The sequence below is a fragment of the Procambarus clarkii genome, chromosome 18 (genome assembly GCF_040958095.1).
Source record: "Procambarus clarkii isolate CNS0578487 chromosome 18, FALCON_Pclarkii_2.0, whole genome shotgun sequence".
Classification (NCBI taxonomy): domain Eukaryota; kingdom Metazoa; phylum Arthropoda; class Malacostraca; order Decapoda; family Cambaridae; genus Procambarus; species Procambarus clarkii.
The window spans coordinates 22735471-22757705 of record NC_091167.1 but is presented as its reverse complement, the minus strand read 5'-3'; the positions used below and the strand labels follow the sequence as shown (position 1 = coordinate 22757705).

Sequence of the window (22235 nt, the reverse complement as noted above, 5' to 3'; positions counted from 1 at the left end):
CTGAGTGACCAAGGTGGTGTGTCTGCTGGCGCTGAGTGACCAAGAGGTGACACTTGGATGACAATGTTACTTATTGAGTCCGCTGTTATGACCACCAGTTTGGGTAACGATCAGTTGATGTGCGGCCAGTTAGTGTGACCAGCAGCTGAAATAACGATCAGCTGGTGTAACAGACAGATGGCGTGGCGACCAGCTGGTGTAACAGACAGATGGCGTGGCGACCAGCTGGTGTAACAGACAGATGGCGTGACGACCAGCTGGTGTAACAGACAGATGGCGTGGCGACCAGCTGGTGTAACAGACAGATGGCGTGGCGACCAGCTGGTGTAACAGACAGATGGCGTGGCGACCAGCTGGTGTAACAGACAGATGGCGTGGCGACCAGCTGGTGTAACAGACAGATGGCGTGGCGACCAGCTGGTGTAACAGACAGATGGCGTGGCGACCAGCTGGTGTAACAGACAGATGGCGTGACGACCAATAGCTTTACTTCCCTCTCCCTGTATGATGCTCTCCACACCGACTGCTGTCGTCAGAGGTCGTTGTAGTTCTCTGTGAGGTAAACTACCCGAGTAACAGAGTCTCGTGAGTCTCTACTTGTGTTAGAACAATTTGAAGAACATTTTGCTGAACCTGTTGAAGAGGATTCTTGTTCTCCATGATGAAGAACAGGGAGGACTATGATACAGAAGGTATGGAATGGTAGGTCTGGTCTAAACATGGCGCTGTTAAAGGTGTTGATCCTTACTGGTTCCCCGTCACAGTGGGGTTGGGTGTGACCCCAGGCGATGACTGCTCATCATCTTCTCAATTATCTTCTGCCGCTCCGTCCACTGTCCATCCTCTCCTCTTGAATAATTCATCGCATTTTGACGTCAAAATCCCCAAACGAACAAAGTAAGATTTACCATAAATCACAGCGGCTCACAAACATTCACGTTTTCTATGTGTGGGTCACTAGAGTACGTTATGTTGATTTCGGGCAATTAGGACATCATTTCCTGTCCATTGAGGCAATTTGAGAGGACGGGCTGTACTGTAACTGGCCAAGAGAGTTTTGAAAGCTGGGTAGTATGTGGCTCTTTCCAGAACTGGGTGGTGTTGAGCAGTCACTAGCAGTGTTGTGTCAACAAGTAGTCTTGGATGACTCTTGTCCCTAGTGGTTGTGTGTAGGCTTAGTGCTGATTATACTCTGCTGGAGAGTTAATAACTTCCTGGTAGAAGAGTGTCTTGTGTTCCTGTGATTCATTTCATTAAAAATATTAATTGCCTTAAAGAAAAATTCAGGATGTTCGGATGTACCCAGTATATGTCTGTGTTTATTAAATAAATTCACTTTCTTTGTGAATTGAAAGTATTATTTATCCTTTAATTTTAGTAGTTAAATATATTCTGTGATAACTATATCTAGGAGTTTGTACCAATAATAACAAACTAACCTACTTAACTTACCTAACTTACCTAACCTATCATACCTTAGCCTATCCCACATAACCTACCTAACTTACCTAACCTATCATACCTTAGCCTATCTCACATAACCTACCTATCTTACCAAATCTATCCTACCCTATCCCACATAGCCTACCTCACACCCATCTATCTTAACCTAAGTTTCATAACTTACCTAACTTAACATAATCTACCAAATCTAACCTAACAAATACAATCAACTATGAATACATGTCCACAACATAAGACTTATTCCACAACACTGTCAATACACTCCATCTACACCTGCCACCAGTGTACCTGATACACCTGCCACCAGTGTACCTGCTACACCTGCCACCAGTGTACCTGCTACACCCGCCACCAGTGTACCTGCTACACCTGCCACCAGTGTACCTGCTACACCTGCCACCAGTGTACCTGCTACACCTGCCACCAGTGTACCTGCTACACCTGCCACCAGTGTACCTGCTACACCTGCCACCAGTGTACCTGCTACACCTGCCACCAGTGTACCTGCTACACCTGTCACCAGTGTATCTGCTACACCTGCCACCAGTGTACCTGCTATACCTGTCACCAGTGTATCTACTACACCTGCCACCAGTGTACCTGCTACACCTGTCACCAGTGTATCTGCTACACCCGCCACCAGTGTACCTGCTATACCTGCCACCAGAGTACCTGCTACACCTGCCACCAGTGTACCTGCTACACCTGCCACCAGTGTACCTGCTACACCCGCCACCAGTGTACCTGCTACACCTGCCACCAGTGTACCTGCTACACCTGCCACCAGTGTACCTGCTACACCCGCCACCAGTGTACCTGCTACACCTGCCACCAGTGTACCTGCTACACCTGCCACCAGTGTACCTGCTACACCTGCCACCAGTGTACCTGCTACACCTGCCACCAGTGTACCTGCTACACCTGCCACCAGTGTACCTGCTACACCTGCCACCAGTGTACCTGCTACACCCGCCACCAGTGTACCTGCTACACCTGCCACCAGTGTACCTGCTACACCTGCCACCAGTGTACCTGCTACACCTGCCACCAGTGTACCTGCTACACCTGCCACCAGTGTACCTGCTACACCTGCCACCAGTGTACCTGCTACACCCGCCACCAGTGTACCTGCTACACCTGCCACCAGTGTACCTGCTACACCTGCCACCAGTGTACCTGCTACACCTGCCACCAGTGTACCTGCTACACCTGCCACCAGTGTACCTGCTACACCCGCCACCAGTGTACCTGCTACACCCGCCACCAGTGTACCTGCTACACCTGTCACCAGTGTATCTGCTACACCCGCCACCAGTGTACCTGCTACACCTGCCACCAGTGTACCTGCTACACCTGCCACCAGTGTACCTGCTACACCTGCCACCAGTGTACCTGCTACACCTGCCACCAGTGTACATGCTACACCTGCCACCAGTGTACCTGCTACACCTGCCACCAGTGTATCTGCTACACCTGCCACCAGTGTATCTGCTACACCTGCCACCAGTGTACCTGCTACACCTGTCACCAGTATATCTGCTACACCTACCACCAGTGTACCTGCTACACCTGCCACCAGTGTACCTGCTACACCTGTCACCAGTGTACCTGCTACACCTGTCACCAGTGTATCTGCTACACCTGCCACCAGTGTACCTGCTACACCCGCCACCAGTGTACCTGCTACACCTGCCACCAGTGTACCTGCTACACCCGCCACCAGTGTACCTGCTACACCTGCCACCAGTGTACCTGCTACACCTGCCACCAGTGTACCTGCTACACCTGCCACCAGTGTACCTGCTACACCTGCCACCAGTGTACCTGCTACACCTGCCACCAGTGTACCTGCTACACCCGCCACCAGTGTACCTGCTACACCTGCCACCAGTGTACCTGCTACACCTACCACCAGTGTACCTGCTACACCTGTCACCAGTGTATCTGCTACACCTGCCACCAGTGTACCTGCTACACCCGCCACCAGTGTACCTGCTACACCCGCCACCAGTGTACCTGCTACACCTGCCACCAGTGTACCTGCTACACCTGCCACCAGTGTACCTGCTACACCTGTCACCAGTGTATCTGCTACACCTGCCACCAGTGTACCTGCTACACCTGCTACCAGTGTACCTGCTACACCTGCCACCAGTGTACCTGCTACACCCGCCACCAGTGTACCTGCTACACCTGCCACCAGTGTACCTGCTACACCTGCCACCAGTGTACCTGCTACACCTGCCACCAGTGTACCTGCTACACCTGCCACCAGTGTACCTGCTACACCTGCCACCAGTGTACCTGCTACACCTACCACCAGTGTATCTGCTACACCTGCCACCAGTGTACCTGCTACACATGTGTTTATCAGTATATCCTTACACTCTCTACTCGTACTCTCATCTGGCCCGGAAAGTGCCATTATTTTCAACATCTGGGAATATTAACATTAAGAAACCTTTCCCTAACCCTCTTAGTTCTTCGTCTTGCTATTTATTACATGTAGTACATATGGTGTCAGGTACTGTGTCAGCCAGAACAGTGGTGTCAGGTACTGTGTCGGCCAGAACAGTGGTGTCAGGTACTGTGTCAGCCAGAACAGTGGTGTCAGGTACTGTGTCAGTCAGAACAGTGGTGTCAGGTACTGTGTCGGCCAGAACAGTGGTGTCAGGTACTGTGTCAGCCAGAACAGTGGTGTCAGGTACTGTGTCAGCCAGAACAGTGGTGTCAGGTACTGTGTCGGCCAGAACAGTGGTGTCAGGTACTGTGTCAGCCAGAACAGTGGTGTCAGGTACTGTGTCGGCCAGAACAGTGGTGTCAGGTACTGTGTCAGCCAGAACAGTGGTGTCAGGTACTGTGTCGGCCAGAACAGTGGTGTCAGGTACTGTGTCGGCCAGAACAGTGGTGTCAGGTACTGTGTCAGCCAGAACAGTGGTGTCAGGTACTGTGTCAGCCAGAACAGTGGTGTCAGGTACTGTGTCGGCCAGAACAGTGGTGTCAGGTCCTGCCCCAAGCTACGCAGCAATGAAGCCAGGTCTTGTGTGTCAATCAACAGCCTGGTAATGGTATCAAATCTTACCACAACAAGATAACCTTGGAGTGTGAGGTTATGGTTGTGGTGGTGATGGGGAAGGGGTGGTGGTGGTGGTGATGGTGGTGGTGGTGGTGATGGGGAAGAGGTGATGGTGGTGGTGGTGTGGGGGGGGAGGGACTGTATTCCATGTGGTAGTCGCCTGGCTACCACACACAGCAAGGACGAGGGAGGGTGCCACCACCCGCCCCCACCACACACACACACACACACACACACACACACACACACACACACACACACACACACACACACACACACACACACACACACACACACACACACACACTCACGAGTGTTGCTCTCGTGAACCTCTCGGCCAGCTCGAGAGCTCTAGTGTCTCTAGACCGTCACTACACACCGGAAGGTAAGCTGTTGTCTCTCGCACACCTGACTGCCACACCTGACTGCCACATCACACTTGAAGCTGAGAAACAAGCACAGATATCTCATCTCTCAAGTCTTCTCTACTGAGAGATATTTACAATTGGGACAAGATGACAGGTGTTGTGTCCGTCCCTACCCAGACACTCAGAGTGTCTTGCCCGAGCTATCTAAGATATTCTTGCCCGAACACACACACATACACACAGACTACATACACACAGACCACATACACACAGACCACATACACACAGACCACATATACACAGACCACATACACACAGACCACATACACACAGACCACATACACACAGACCACATACACACAGACCACATATACACAGACCACATACACACAGACCACATACACACACAGACCACATACACACAGACCACATACACACATAGACCACATACACACAGACCACATACACACAGACCACATACACATAGACCCCATACACACAGACCACATACACACAGACCACATACACACAGACCACATACACACAGACCGCATACACACAGACCGCATACACACAGACCACATACACACAGACCACATATACACAGACCACATACACACAGACCACATACACACAGACCACATACACACAGACCACATACACACAGACCACATATACACAGACCACATACACACAGACCACATACACACACAGACCACATACACACAGACCACATACACACATAGACCACATACACACAGACCACATACACACAGACCACATACACATAGACCCCATACACACAGACCACATGCACACAGACCACATACACACAGACCACATACACACAGACCACATACACACAGACCGCATACACACAGACCACATACACACAGACCACATACACATAGACCACCCACACACAGACCACATACATACAGATCACATACACACAGACCACATACACACAGACCACATGCACACAGACCACATACACACAGACCACATACACACAGACCACATACACATAGACCACATACACACAGACCGCATACACACAGACCACATACACATAGACCACCCACACACAGACCACATACACACAGACCACATACATACAGACCACATACACACAGACCGCATACACACAGACCGCATACACACAGACCGCATACACACAGACCGCATACACACAGAATGCACTGGGAAGTGATGTGGTGGCGGCAGACTCCATACATTGTTTCAAATGTAGATATGATAGAGCCCAGTAGGCTCAGGAACCTGTACAACATTTGATTGACAGTTGAAACCGGGACCAAAGAGCCAGAGCTCAACCCCCGCAAGGACAACTAGGTGAGTACACACACAAGAACACACAAGCAGGCACACACACACACACACACACACACACACACACACACACACACACACACACACACACACACACACACACACAAGAACACACACACGAGAATGTATCAGCAAGGCAGCACACTCTCCTGCTATGGTTACCAAGGTGTATACCACAACACCATTGATCGTCACGAGGGCAACCTTCACATAATCACATACACCACCCCACATATAGGGGTCACATACACCACCCCACATATAGGGGTCACATACACCACCCCACATATAGCGGTCACATACACCACCCCACATATAGGGGTCACATACACCACCCCACATATAGGGGTCACATACACCACCCCACATATAGCGGTCACATACACCACCCCACATATAGGGGTCACATACACCACCCCACATATAGCGGTCACATACACCACCCCACATATAGGGGTCACATACACCACCCCACATATAGCGGTCACATACACCACCCCACATATAGCGGTCACATACACCACCCCACATATAGCGGTCACATACACCACCCCACATATAGGGGTCACATACACCACCCCACATATAGCGGTCACATACACCACCCCACATATAGCGGTCACATACACCACCCCACATATAGGGGTCACATACACCACCCCACATATAGGGGTCACATACACCACCCCACATATAGCGGTCACATACACCACCCCACATATAGCGGTCACATACACCACCCCACATATAGCGGTCACATACACCACCCCACATATAGGGGTCACATACACCACCCCACATATAGGGGTCACATACACCACCCCACATATAGCGGTCACATACACCACCCCACATATAGGGGGTGACCCCTCACTTGCTCTAGTGCTGGGGTCTGAGCTGGTGGTGGAGCGGGTTAAGGCGTACCTGTTATGCCAGTTGCTGGAAGGCTTCTGTGCTGGCTAGGGTTCGAGTCTCCTGGTGGGAAAGTGTTCTAAAGTTGTATATATATATATATATATATATATATATATATATATATATATATATATATATATATATATATATATATTGGTGAAGGTGTAATTGCGTATTGTTTATCCCCCCTTCATTCCTTGCACTGTCACTTGTTACCGCCAATTCTTGATCTTACCATCGACTTTGGGTAGGATAAAGAAGAGGTTTAAAACCCGAACAGTTACTGGCTCAAGCAGGCCGTAATACACCCATATTGTTTTCTACTACTGGTCTACTACAGGTGGTCTTTGCAAGCATAACAATATTATGCTTTGAAATGCCAACATGTGATGGCATCTAAAAGAATTTTATTTCAAATCTGTGTTCTTTAGCAGGTAAAACATTCATTCGAATATAACTGACTATATTCTGGGTGTTACTATGTGCGTTCAATACCTGGAGTGCACTCTGCGAGTCACAGTATATAAGTCCACTGCCTTCGTCTTTTAACAATTCAGTGACAAGGTATAAGCCTGCAAGTTCGGTTTGAGTTGTACGTGCACAATCATTGACGCGCTTCATTGCTGTGTGTACGAGAAAAGATTAGTTAAATACATTACATGCACATCCGGTACATCTTCCACCTTATTCTCCTGAACCGTCGGTATAGCACTAATACACATCGTTACCCATAACCTAAGTACTGTGATGCTGTATAGTGTTAACTGTAGTAATAATGTGTACACTATCTTTCTTGGGGGCATTTACTAAATCAAGTGATAGATCCCAGATATACCTTAGATTAATTGGTTTATTATTCATTAATTGAGCTGGGTACATATATAATGTTTTGATGGGGTTGGCTACGTTGTAGAACTAAGGTATGGGCGTTCGTGTCCCCAGCAGGAGGAGGCAGGATGGGCGCCGCCGGTAGCAGGGACCTGAGGAAATTCCCGCAGGAGACACTCTGTGATCATAATGGTAGCATCAACTGCATGGCCGCCTCGGACGACGAGTCTCTGCTCGTCACCGGCTCCGAGGACAAGACTGCCAGAGTCTGGTCCGTTGGTGAAGACGACACCGAGTGTCTTGGTGTCATACGGTATGTCTGCCTCTGTGTCATACGGTATGTCTGCCTCTGTGTCATATGGTATGTCTGCCTCTGTGTCATATGGTATGTCTGCCTCTGTGTCATACGGTATGTCTGCCTCTGTCATACGGTATGTCTGCCTCTGTGTCATACGTTATGTCTGCCTCTGTGTCATACGGTATGTCTGCCTCTGTGTCATACGGTATGTCTGCCTCTGTGTCATACGGTATGTCTGCCTCTGTGTCATATGGTATGTCTGCCTCTGTGTCATACGGTATGTCTGCCTCTGTGTCATACGGTATGTCTGCCTCTGTGTCATACGTTATGTCTGCCTCTGTGTCATACGGTATGTCTGCCTCTGTGTCATACGGTATGTCTGTCTCGGTGTCATACGGTATGTCTGCCTCTGTGTCATACGGTATGTCTGTCTCGGTGTCATACGGTATGTCTGCCTCTGTGTCATCGGTATGTCTGTCTAGGTGTCATACGCTATATCTGTCTAGGTGTCATATGGTATGTCTGTCTTGGTCTCATACTGTATGTCTGTCTTGGTGTCATACGGTATGTCTGCCTCTGTGTCATACGGTATGTCTGCCTTGGTGTCATACGGTATGTCTGCCTTTGTGTCATATGGTATGTCTGCCTTTGTGTCATACTGTATGCCTGTCTTGGTGTCATACGGTATGTCTACCTCTGTGTCATACGGTATGTCTGCCTTGGTGTCATACGGTATGTCTGCCTTTGTGTCATATGGTATGTCTGCCTTTGTGTCATACGGTATGTCTGCCTTTGTGTCATACGGTATGTCTGTCTAGGTGTCATACGCTATGTCTGTCTAGGTGTCATACGCTATATCTGTCTAGGTGTCATACGCTATATCTGTCTAGGTGTCATACTGTATGTCTGTCTTGGTGGCAAATGTACGTGAACGCATCATGTGTTATACGTATATGTGTGTTCAGTATATGTATGTCTTGGTGTCATCCAAATACTGCTATCAGGAGCCCCAAGTTATAAAGTCTGGGTACTGCTGTCAGGAGCCCCAAGTTATAAAGTCTGGGTACTGTTGTCAGGAGCCCCAAGTTATAAAGTCTGGGTACTGTTGTCAGGAGCCCCAAGTTATAAAGTCTGTGTACTGTTGTCAGGAGCCCCAAGTTATAAAGTCTGGGTACTATTGTCAGGAGCCCCAAGTTATAAAGACTGTATCGTGCCCAGGGGCCCACTATCTTAACAATGGGTGCTTGTGACAGGGGCCACACAAGCTACATCACCTGCGTGACGGTCCACGACACCTTCGTCATCACGGGGTCAGCTGACAGCACCCTCAGGAAGTGGGACATTATCACCTGTGACTGTCTCTTCACCTATCACGGTACGTCACCAAGCCGTATTGTGCCTGATACTAAGCCCATGCTCCTCTCCCTTACCCATGCTCCTCTCCCTTACCCATGCTCCTCTCCTTCAGCCACACCACCTGCCCCCAGCCACACTACCTGCCCCCAGCCACACCACCTGCCCCCAGCCACACCACCTGCCCCCAGCCACACTACCTTCCCCCAGCCACACTACCTTCCCCCAGCCACACTACCTGCCCCCAGCCACACTACCTGCCCCCAGCCACACCACCTGCCCCTAGCCACACCACCTGCCCCTAGCCACACCACCTGCCCCCAGCCACACCACCTGCCCCCAGCCACACCACCTGCCCCCAGCCACACCACCTGCCCCCAGCCACACCACCTGCCCCCAGCCACACTACCTGCCCCCAGCCACACCACCTGCCCCCAGCCACACTACCTGCCCCCAGCCACACTACCTGCCCCCAGCCACACTACCTGCCCCCAGCCTCACTACCTGCCCCCAGCCACACTACCTGCCCCCAGCCACACTACCTGCCCCCAGCCACACTACCTGCCCCCAGCCACACTACCTGCCCCCAGCCACACTACCTGCCCCCAGCCACACTACCTGCCCCCAGCCACACTACCTGCCCCCAGCCACACTACCTGCCCCCAGCCACACTACCTGCCCCCAGCCACACCACCTGCCCCCAGCCTCACTACCTGACCCCAGCCACACTACCTGCCCCCAGCCACACCACCTGCCCCCAGCCACACCACCTGCCCCCAGCCACACCACCTGCCCCCAGCCACACCACCTGCCCCCAGCCACACCACCTGCCCCCAGCCACACTACCTGCCCCCAGCCACACTACCTGCCCCCAGCCACACTACCTGCCCCCAGCCACACTACCTGCCCCCAGCCACACTACCTGACCCCAGCCACACTACCTGCCCCCAGTCACACTACCTGCCCCCAGCCACACTACCTGCCCCCAGCCACACTACCTGACCCCAGCCACACTACCTGCCCCCAGTCACACTACCTGCCCCCAGCCACACTACCTGCCCCCAGCCACACTACCTGCCCCCAGCCACACCACTAATACAAGTCGTGGCACAGGTCACAATTCGCGAGTGACGCGGGTGCTGTGCACGGGAGAGTACGTGTTCAGCACGTCCCAGGACACCACCGCTAAGGCTTGGTACATCGACGAGGACGAGCTGGAGGAGCACGACGACACCTCCGTCTGCATCCGCACTTTCCAGGTATTGACCACGACTTGTCTTCTTCTGTCTACTACATATAATTTTCTTTCTAACAAAAAAAAAATCCTCAGGGGAATAGACAGGGTAGACAAGGATAAACTATTCAACACGGGTGGTACTCGAACAAGGGGACACAGGTAGAGACTGAGTACCCAAATGAGCCACAGGGACGTTAGAAAGAACTTTTTCAGTGTCAGAGTAGTTAACAGGTGGAATGCATTAGGCAGTGATGTGGTGGAGGCTGACTCCATACACAGTTTCAAATGTAGATATGATAGAGCCCAGTAGGCTCAGGAACCTGTACACCAGTTGATTGACAGTTGAGAGGCGGGACCAAACAGCCAAAGCTCAACCGTTCTCTTTAAGTGCATTCCATTTTTTCCTCAGGAGTTAGATTAGGTGTTACGTCCACGCCCAGGTCTCTTTCTAGAGTCGTCACAGGTAGGCAGTTCCCCTTCAATGTGTAGTGTCCCTTTGGTATCCTGTCACCTAATCCCATTTCCATAACTTTACATTTGCCCGTGTTGAACTCCAGTAGCCATTTTTCTGACCATCTCTGCAACCTGTTAAAATCCTCTTGGAGGATCCTACAATCCTCATCTGTCACAACTCTTCTCATCAGCTTTGCGTCAGCCGCGAGCATCGACATGTAGGATTCCTGTAAACATGTCGTTAACGTATATTAGAACTAAAATTGGTCCCAGCACCGATCCTTGAGGTACTCCACTCGTTACTGTTCGCCAGTCTGACTTCTCGCCCCGTACCGGAAGCCTCTGGCTCCTTCCTGTTAGGTAGTTCCTTACCCATGCTAGGGCCTTTCCGCTTAATCCCGCTTGCGTCTCAAATTTGAATAGCAGGCTCATGTGCGGTACTGTAACAAAGGCCTTTTGGCGGTCCAGAAATATGCAGTCTGCCCAACCTTTTCTGTCCTGCCTTATCCTCGTTATTTTATCATAGAATTCCAAAAGGTTTGGTAGGCAAGATTTCCCTTTCCAGAACTCATGTTTGTGTGTGTGTGTGTGTGTGTGTGTGTGTGTGTGTGTGTGTGTGTGTGTGTGTGTGTATACTCACCTAGTTGTACTTACCTAGTTGTGTTTACGGGGGGTTGAGTTCTGGCTCTTTGGTCCCGCCTCTCAACCGTCAATCAACTGACCATACAAGCGTGTGTTTGTGGCCTAGAGCGACTAACACACCGGAGGCAGTAGTTAAGAGAGAGTAACGAGTGTCCTGGGTGTTGTGTAGGGACACACCGGGGGCAGTAGTTAAGAGTAACGAGTGTCCTTGTTGTTGTGTAGGGACACACCGGGGGCATCTACTGCCTGGCCATCATCCCGGGGGACGACCAGATTAACGAGGTCAAGGGCCTGGGTGACGTCATCATCACCGGCAGCATGGACTGCACCGCCCGATCCTGGTGCTTCACCAGCGGCACGTGTCTCAAGGTCAGTACCTCCCCCCCCCGCCCTGGTGCTTCACCAGCGGCACGTGTCTCAAGGTCAGTACCCCCCCCCCCCGCCCTGGTGCTTCACCAGCGGCACGTGTCTGAAGGTCAGTACCCCCCCCCCCCCGCCCTGTTGCTTCACCAGCGGCACGTGTCTCAAGGTCAGTACCCTCCCCCCCTGCCCTGGTGCTTCACCAGCGGCACGTGTCTGAAGGTCAGTACCCCCCCCCCGCCCTGGTGCTTCACCAGCGGCACGTGTCTGAAGGTCAGTACCCACCCCCCGCCCTGGTGCTTCACCAGCGGCACGTGTCTCAAGGTCAGTATCCCCCCCCCGCCCTGGTGCTTCACCAGCGGCACGTGTCTCAAGGTCAGTACCCCCCCCCCCCGCCCTGGTGCTTCACCAGCGGCACGTGTCTCAAGGTCAGTACCCCCCCTGCCCCCCCTGGTGCTTCACCAGCGGCACGTGTCTCAAAGTCAGTACCCCCCCCCCCCCCCGCCCTGGTGCTTCACCAGCGGCACGTGTCTCAAGGTCAGTACCCCCCCCCCCGCCCTGGTGCTTCACCAGCGGCACGTGTCTCAAGGTCAGTACCCCCCCCCCCCGCCCTGGTGCTTCACCAGCGGCACGTGTCTCAAGGTCAGTACCCCCCCCCCCGCCCTGGTGCTTCACCAGCGGCACGTGTCTCAAGGTCAGTACCCCCCCCCCCCCCGCCCTGGTGCTTCACCAGCGGCACGTGTCTCAAGGTCAGTACCCCCCCCCCCCGCCCTGGTGCTTCACCAGCGGCACGTGTCTCAAGGTCAGTACCTCCCCCTGCCCCCCTCCCGCCCTGGTGCTTCACCAGCGGCACGTGTCTCAAGGTCAGTACCCCCCCCCCGCCCTGGTGCTTCACCAGCGGCACGTGTCTCAAGGTCAGTACCTCCCCCCCGCCCTGGTGCTTCACCAGCGGCACGTGTCTCAAGGTCAGTAACCCCCCCCTGGTGCTTCACCAGCGGCACGTGTCTCAAGGTCAGTACCCCCCCCCGCCCTGGTGCTTCACCAGCGGCACGTGTCTCAAGGTCAGTACCTCCCCCCCCCCCGCCCTGGTGCTTCACCAGCGGCACGTGTCTCAAGGTCAGTACCTCCCCCTGCCCCCCCCCGCCTGGTGCTTCACCAGCGGCACGTGTCTCAAGGTCAGTACCCCCCCCCCGCCCTGGTGCTTCACCAGCGGCACGTGTCTCAAGGTCAGTAACCCCCCCCTGGTGCTTCACCAGCGGCACGTGTCTCAAGGTCAGTACCCCCCCCCCCGCCCTGGTGCTTCACCAGCGGCACGTGTCTCAAGGTCAGTACCCCCCCCCCCCGCCCTGGTGCTTCACCAGCGGCACGTGTCTCAAGGTCAGTAACCCCCCCCTGGTGGTTCACCAGCGGCACGTGTCTCAAGGTCAGTAACCCCCCCCTGGTGCTTCACCTGCGGCACGTGTCTCAAGGTCAGTAACCCCCCCCTGGTGCTTCACCAGCGGCACGTGTCTCAAGGTCAGTACCCCCCCCCCCCCCCGCCCCGGTGCTTCACCAGCGGCACGTGTCTCAAGGTCAGTAACCCCCCCCCCCCCTGGTGCTTCACCAGCGGCACGTGTCTCAAGGTCAGTAACCCCCCCCTGGTGCTTCACCAGCGGCACGTGTCTCAAGGTCAGTAACCCCCCCCTGGTGCTTCACCAGCGGCACGTGTCTCAAGGTCAGTAACCCCCCCCTGGTGCTTCACCAGCGGCACGTGTCTCAAGGTCAGTACCCCCCCCGCCCCGGTGCTTCACCAGCGGCACGTGTCTCAAGGTCAGTAACCCCCCCTGGTGCTTCACCAGCGGCACGTGTCTCAAGGTCAGTAACCCCCCCCCCTGGTGCTTCACCAGCGGCACGTGTCTCAAGGTCAGTACCCCCCCCCCCGCCCTGGTGCTTCACCAGCGGCACGTGTCTCAAGGTCAGTACCCCCCCCCCCCGCCCTGTTGCTTCACCAGCGGCACGTGTCTCAAGGTCAGTACCCTCCCCCCCTGCCCTGGTGCTTCACCAGCGGCACGTGTCTCAAGGTTAGTACCCTCCCCCCCTGCCCTGGTGCTTCACCAGCGGCACGTGTCTCAAGGTCAGTACCCCCCCCCCCCGCCCTGGTGCTTCACCAGCGGCACGTGTCTCAAGGTCAGTAAGGGTGCTTTTTTTTCCATTAGTCATTCATGCACTGTTTGTCAGCCTTCTTGAGGAGGCAACTTCCTGTGACGAACACATGACCACATTACTATTGTCATTACCTTTTAGTGATTACTTTTAATATACCATAATCTACCATCATTTACTGTGTGGGGTGTGTCTTACTGTACCAGAAGTTCGAGGGCCACACCTCCTGCGTGAGCTGCCTGGCCACCGACAACGCCGGCCGGCTCCTCTACACCGGCAGTGCCGACAGAACCCTTCGTAGCTGGGACCTCGCTACCGGTATCTGCTTCAGGGTAGGTGACTGTACAAACCCTCCTCTCCTGCCAGGGTAGGTGACTAATCCCCCCTTCCCTTGTCACCTGCTTCAGCATAGGTGACTGTACCCCCCCTCCCTTGTCACCTGCTTCAGCATAGGTGACTGTACCCCTCTCCCATCCTCACCCTTCTTTAATCTCTCGCCTTTCAGTCTGGTATCTGTTAATTAAGTTGGAGACGGAGACGGAGGTGGCTGTCACAACTTTGTTTTCTCAGTTCGCTACAAGTGTTAACCATCTGTTTCCGTACATTTATTCGATTCCTTTGTGCTTTCTGCTTTCTCCTGTGTCCTCTTTTCCGTCCTTCAAATTAAGAGGCTGCGTTTGTCCACCTTGTTGCAACTCCATGAATGGTTTTATTTTTAAATTAACATAGTTGAACGATTACAACAGAGGGAATTGTGGTGTTAGGGAGTGTCGCTAGACAATGCAAACTCGTACCTTCTGTGTGCTAAGTTACCCTTAGACCCAAGAGGCCAGGTCTTGTGTGTTACATTTCATACCAGTTACCGCGACCTACTAATCGTATAACCGGGGGTGGATCACCTGTGTCAGTATGCCTTGATATCGCCCTGCAACGAGCACTCCCCTAGTCTGTATTGATAGCAAGGTAGGCCCAGACTCTCTTAATGGGCACAGCTTAGTTCCTTGTCGCCAGTTAAATTGCGAAGCTCGCTTTGGATTTGGATAGACAAATTTAAGTCGGTTTTCTTGATTGTCATTCAGAGACCTCCAGACCTTTCCCAGCCCAGGTGGGGCCTTGGCCCCCCCCTCCCGACACCTCGTTATCTTGATCCTTGTTGAGTGTAAGTGCAGTGTGGTTCTTATCAGATGTTTAGAAATGTCTGTCAGTCGTGTAGATATTTTTTTTAGTTCTTTCAACGATTCCCTTCATATTGAACATTTTGTAAAGATTACAAATTTATGTAATCTTTACATAAATATCAAGATTATTTGTGTTTAAAAAGTAATTTATGAGAAATATATAAATTAACCATTACTAGCGTTATCCAATTTAGCCTTGGATGAAAATTGTTGATCTGTTAAAACTATACCATACACCATCTATATGTTGAGCTGTGCAGAGTGAAAGGCGCTCACAGAATGTTACTGATTAGATTGACCACAAGCTTAATGTTATCACTACATACATAAAAAGGCTGAAAGATAATCATACTCTTGTCTATAAAGTTGACTGGATGATAGCAGCATCTCTTCCACTTTTAACTGTTTTCATACTCTTCCTCTTTCCTCTCTATCCTCTTCCTCTATGGTGTTTACCTCTTTACTTCTGTGTTTTGCATCCCTCCTCTCGGTCTACTCTTCTCATTCTGTGCTCTTCATCCTTCTACCTCCTTTCAAACTTCTACCTCCTCTTTTTTTTTTTTCTTTCCCATCCCCTATCACACATCTCATTCATAACATTGCCTATTCCCTTCGTAACTTTTTAATTCTGTTCCTTCTCTCTTCTAGGGTTGAGATTTAAGTTCCATAAGCTTGTCTTCATAACTTAACCTTCTTAACTTAGAGAACTAAGTTTCAATTTTGTGCTTCATGAGGGTCAGATTGCATGCCGGTGTTAAATATTCTATTATTGGTCTCACATAGGTTGTTTAGATTAGAATGATAGAATACTTTCTTAAGTTCATAAATACAGTTCTTATGTTCACAGCACGTCACATGCTTTCAATATTATCCTAGTTATGTCAGCCAGTAAGGTCACTGCTGGCATTATAGTCATTCCCAAGTACTATCATCTTGCCTATCCCTGAAGTTTCATTCTCTTATTCATTTGTCTTTATTTGAAGTTTCATTCTCTTGGTGTCGTCTCCTGCTTTCTTCTCACAAGTTCATTACCATACACTTGTTGAGGTTGAACTCTAAAAGCCATTTCTCTGCCCACTCTTGTTTCATGGTGATTGTATTACTTAACATGTGCTTACATAGTTGAGTCTACGGGGAGTAAGACCCAGTTCCCGAGCCCCACTTAATAATTATACAATGATATGTACTTCCCTGCTATACTCTAGACATATACTGCACACAAGTATCCCCCTTACATTTCCCTGGCTCATCTGTGTTCCACCTATGGCCCTCGTTCTATTGTTCCTTAACTGGAAAAGTACTATCCACTATGCCTATTGTATTCATTATATTATATTAGTGATCCTGTTTCCGCTTATCCTTCTCTTCCAATGTCGCTAGGTTTAGTTCATTCAGCCTTTCCTTGTAGCTCAGTTCCTAAACTCTGCAACCTGTATTGTTGGCAATCTTTGGGCCATCTATATTTTCTTGTAATTTACCAGGTGTGGGTTGCATGCTGGCGCTGCATACTCTGGGACTCGTCTAACATATGTCATCAATATCAATCTGAAATATACCTTAATCATTTTCTTTAAAGGCACACTTAGCTTAAGCGTCTTCTGTATGCAGTTAATGTTGCTCCTCAGGAGTGAGGGGCAGGTGTTGCACCCACTCCTTGGAGGCAGGTGTTTACAACAGGTGTTGCTGATGTTAACACCAGTACGTAAGATAAGGAGGTGTTGTGATGCAGGTTTTCGCGGGCCACCAGCACCACGTAGTGTGTCTGGTGGTGCTGAAGCAGCTGCTCTACAGCGGTGATGGAGGCGGGGTGGTGAAGGGGTGGGAGGTGGGCGCCGACGACCACCTCCCCAGGAACCTCCACCAGCACAAGACCCTCACCGTCGAGGCCCTCAACACCTTCACTGGTCACAACAACACCGTCAACTGCATCAAGTTCCACAAGGGCATCGGTGAGTCCTTAGATGTGACTGGGTGTAGAGTGATGATATAGAAAGTGACTGGGTGTAGAGTGATGGTGTAGGAAGTGACTGGGTGTAGTGTGACTGACTGGGTGTAGAGTGAGTGTATTGTACTCGCCTAATTGTGCTTGCGAGGGTTGAGCTCTGGCTCTTTTTTCCCGCCTCTCAACTGTCAATCAACTGATGTACAGGTCCCTGAGCCTACTGGGCTCTGTCATATCTACATTATAAACTGTATGGAGTCAGCCTCCACCACATCACTGCCTAATGCATTCCATCTATTAACTACTGACACTGAAAAAGTTCTTTCTACCGTCAATGTGGTTCATTTGGGTACTCAGTTTCCACCTGTGTCCCCTTGCTCGCGTACCACCCGTGTTAAACAGTTAATCTTTATCTACCCTGTCAATTCCTGAGAATTTTGTAGGTAGTGATCATGTATCCCCTTGCACCTCACGACATTAGAAGACAGAAGAGTATTTCTCGTAGCCTTTCTTCGCAGCCTTTCCTTTCTGATTGGGTGTAGAATGAGGTTATAGAGTATGGCTGAAGTGTAGTGCATGGCTGAGGGGATGTGGAATGAGGGTATAGTGTAGAGTAAGGGTATAGTGTGTAGCTAACTGGTTGAAGAGTGAGGGGGGGATAGAGTGTGACTGACTGGGTGTAGGGAGAGGGCAAAGTGTGCAACTAACTGGGTGTAGAGTGAGGGGTATAGAGTGGGACACTACAGCCACACTTGCCCCCCCCCCCCCAGTGTACACTACAGCCACACTTGCCCCCCCCCCAGTGTACACTACAGCCACACTTGCCCCCCCCCCAGTGTACACTACAGCCACACTTGCCCCCCCCCCCAGTGTACACTACAGCCACACTTGCCCCCCCCCAGTGTACACTACAGCCACACTTGCCCCCCCCCCACAGTGTACACTACAGCCACACTTGGCTCCCCCCCCCCCACAGTGTACAATAAAGCCGGACTTGCTTCCAGAGTGTACAATAAATTATCACTTGCCTCTACAGTGTACACTGGATGCAGTGACAATCTGACGAGAGCATTTGACGCCACAAGTAAGCAGCTGCTGGCAGTGTACGTCGGGCACAAGATTGGTGTCAACTGCCTCATGATGTGTGGCACGAAGCTCTTCAGCGGCTCCACAGACACCACCATAATGGTCTGGGACCTCGCTAAGCGCAGGTAACCTTTCATCACCTCCATCATGGTCTGGGGGGGAAGGATGCACCAGCACCTTGACCAGAAATAATGAATATGCGTTCTATGCTTATTCCCCTTTCTCTCTCTCTTCATACCTGAGAATGTCTTTTTGTTCTGTGCAAGATTTGTATTGTTGAGACAAGCAGGCTACAGTATACAGCTGTGGTGTCTTGTAGCTGCTTGTTGTTTTATAAGGAACTCTGCCGAGTTGACATTGTAGCACAGACCTGGACACTTTTCCCATTATTTGTGCGTGTCATCTACTATCACCCTATAGTGAAGCTACGTATATCTACATTATATATATGATGCCTTCTTTTGATAATTACTTATATAATATATATTATATAATATTATATATAATATAATATATATTATATAATATATAATATTATATAATATAATATAATATATTATAATATATTATATAATATATAAAAGCAATTAACATCCGTTTCAGTACTGAGCTCGATGATCAGGACTCCAGCGACGAAGATGACGACAGTGATGACAATAATGCCAATGATAATGAAGATAACAGTGCCAAATAAAGCCAACAGGTGAAAAACTTGCTGACACGGCGACCAGCTGGCCACAGAGGTCCGCACAAGCCAGGAAACACCGCGACACTATCTGTATATACATTGACACCGCGACGATCATTAGGTGGGAGTAAGGCACCCTGTACCCTGCTGTTTCCACCAGCACAAGGTATTCCTTTATTAAGCCATGCTGACACAACATTAAGACTCCTTATTGGCTACAATGTTAATCAACAGCAACAATGAACAATGGTCTTCAGTAATCCTGGGGTCATAACCTACAGGATGAAATTGAACGTATTGATCATAACAAACGTTAACGAGTTGTTGAAACAATCTGGTGAAGTGCTTGCCCCAGGCACATTTTATAAACTATTTTTTTATACTGCAGAATATACTCTTGACCACTATAGCTGCTGAACTTATACCTTTGACCATTGTAGCTACTAAATTTATATCTCTTGACCCAATCTTTGAAAAATGACGATTTCTGCGTGAAAATTACTGTGCATTCATTTTCACATTCAAAAACAGGTATTTAAACTACATAAATAGTTTGTTCCTAAAGAACAAAATAATTTAAATAAAAATAGCTTTTTCAAATAAAATTGTTAATGAACGAATTGTTTTCAATGATTATACATCTATTAATGAAATATATTTACGTATATTAAGCAAATAAATACATGTATTAAATATTTGTTCTTCAAAAACCCTAATAATTTTTCCTTTTATATATTTATTACTTTGTGCATTATTGATGAAGTAAGTAATTATCAAAAAGAAGGCACCAAACCGGGAAGGTTATGTAGCACCATCAAATGTGCGGGATAATCAGAGGGCGCTAAATATCACCAAGGATGACAATCGACTTGATAATGATCCAGGGGAGTTCCACCTGCGCTGCCGTTGAGTGAGGACGTGTCGCTTGTCCGCTCCGGCAGTTTGTGGTCGTTGCCGTTTTCGCCGGCAGGGGGTGTGGGGGTGTTTACCCTCCCTGCTGTTCCTGATGGTGGAGACGTGGCGTGTTTTGCGATGGGCGGCCCTATTCCCGCTGTCGTGCGGTTAAACTCCATCGGATTGGAGTTTACTGGCCGTGCTGGTTACCCGCTGGTGAACGTGGTGTTGAGTGACATGCTTCGTGTCCCGGTTGGGGACGTATATGGCATTGAGCTGGTAACTGCTCACCGTGTTGTTATCAAGTTTGTGGGTGAGGCGGTGTACCGTGCTTTCTTATGGAGGTACGAGGGTCATACTTTGCAGTTACAGTACGGCACCGGGTCTGTGACCATTTCAGACCGTAGTGGTGCTGTGACGATTGTCAGTGTTCATGGCGCCCCCATGGAGTTTCCTGAGACTCTCCTCCGGCGATTCTTCCAGAGGTACGGCTCCATCGTCAGTGTGCGGATGAACTCCCTGTCGTCTGGCACGTATTCGGGTGTGAAGACCAACATTCGGACCCTCGGGATGCGACTGAGGTCAGACATACCGTGTTCTGTCCGGCTGTTGGGGTACTACGTGCGTGTGTTTTATGCCCGGCAACCCCGTACTTGCTTCCGGTGTGGCTTGTTGGGGCATCAGGCTGTCGGGTGTACTGCTGATCCGGTCGCTCCTGTGAACTTGTTCCGTGAGGAGGATTTCCCGCCGCTCCCTCTGGAGGAGGACTCCGGGGGTGAGGAGGTGAGCGTCCCGTTCGCTGCTGCAGCTTCCCCGGCGGCGCCGGGGAAGAACTCTGTAGGGTAAGGCAGGTCCTAGTCAACAACGGCTTCTCCAATGGTTTCGTCGAAGACATCATAAGAAGGAAAGTGAAACGCCATGCAACCTCTGAAGAGACAACCAACACAACACCTATACCCCCTATTAGACTATTTTACAGGAACTTCTTTTCCACAGCTCATAAAACGGAGGAAAGGGTCCTGAAACATATTGTTAATAGAAACGTTATCCCTACAGACAAAAATCAGAGGATACAACTGACGATTTACTATAAAACCAGCAAAACGGCCAGCCTACTAATGAGAAATTCTCCAGACACAAAACAGAACGCTTTAAAAGAGACTAACGTCGTCTATGCCTTCAAATGCCCTCTTGGGGACTGTAAGCTCCAAAAAACCCAGTATATAGGCAAGACAACAACATCTCTTTCTAGGCGTTTAACGATGCATAAGCAACAGGGCTTCATTAAGGAACATATAATCTCTTCCCACAACCAAACCATCGCCAGAGAAATCCTAGTAAACAACACAGAAATCATCGATAGATACAGCGATAGCAGGCGGCTTGACGTTTGCGAGGCATTACACATCAAGAAGTCAACACCAGCAATCAACAGCCAATTAATGCACAACTATATTCTACCCACCTCAAGACTCCGCTCCAATATAGCAGCATCAAGAAATATGGACCAATAGGCTTTCTACAATCACTTCTATTCAATACCCATTGTTTCATGTTCTGGCTTGTGTTGATGAAATTAATACCTTATTAAATACCACCTCACCCCATCCACCTCACTCAAATGTAGATATAAACAAAATCGGAGATATGTAAGTTCTATTCAGTTGTGTATGTGTTAACTAAAGTCTTTGAAAATGTAATAAGTTTTACGAAACGCGCTCAAGTGTCGCGTCAGACTAGAAATAAAAATGAATTTTGGAGAATTGATTTTTGAATTACCACCAACAGTGAAAAGAAATGTACGAAAGATTAAGAAAATTCGTGTTAGAATTATTAATCTTACTTTTTCGGTCATATTTAATAATATATGTCTACAGGAAAGACTGCTACCAAAATATACTAGTATATATATGTATATATATATATATATAATATATGTCGTACCTAGTAGCCAGAACGTC

General features: G+C 50.0%; 1 protein-coding gene across 1 annotated transcript; it reads left to right on the top strand.

Annotated features, from left to right (window-relative positions):
* The first annotated feature begins 8107 nt into the window (after positions 1-8107).
* On the top strand, positions 8108-20042 carry LOC138365929 (WD repeat-containing protein 86-like). Its single transcript, XM_069326640.1, has 8 exons — positions 8108-8314; positions 9553-9674; positions 10766-10911; positions 12207-12353; positions 14693-14818; positions 17394-17613; positions 18643-18817; positions 19296-20042. Exons 1-8 carry the CDS (start codon positions 8130-8132, stop codon positions 19384-19386), a joined length of 1212 nt encoding a protein of 403 aa, XP_069182741.1. The 5' UTR covers positions 8108-8129; the 3' UTR covers positions 19387-20042.
* Positions 20043-22235: the final 2193 nt, after the last annotated feature.

Bases quoted from the DNA above. Each gene is read 5' to 3' on its own strand.
- LOC138365929 (XM_069326640.1), top strand. From the start codon at position 8,130: ATGGGCGCCGCCGGTAGCAGGGACCTGAGGAAATTCCCGCAGGAGACA. The intron at 14,819-17,393 runs GTAGGTGACTGT...GTTGTGATGCAG, and splicing joins CTACCGGTATCTGCTTCAGG to GTTTTCGCGGGCCACCAGCA. The intron at 18,818-19,295 runs GTAACCTTTCAT...CATCCGTTTCAG, and splicing joins TGGGACCTCGCTAAGCGCAG to TACTGAGCTCGATGATCAGG.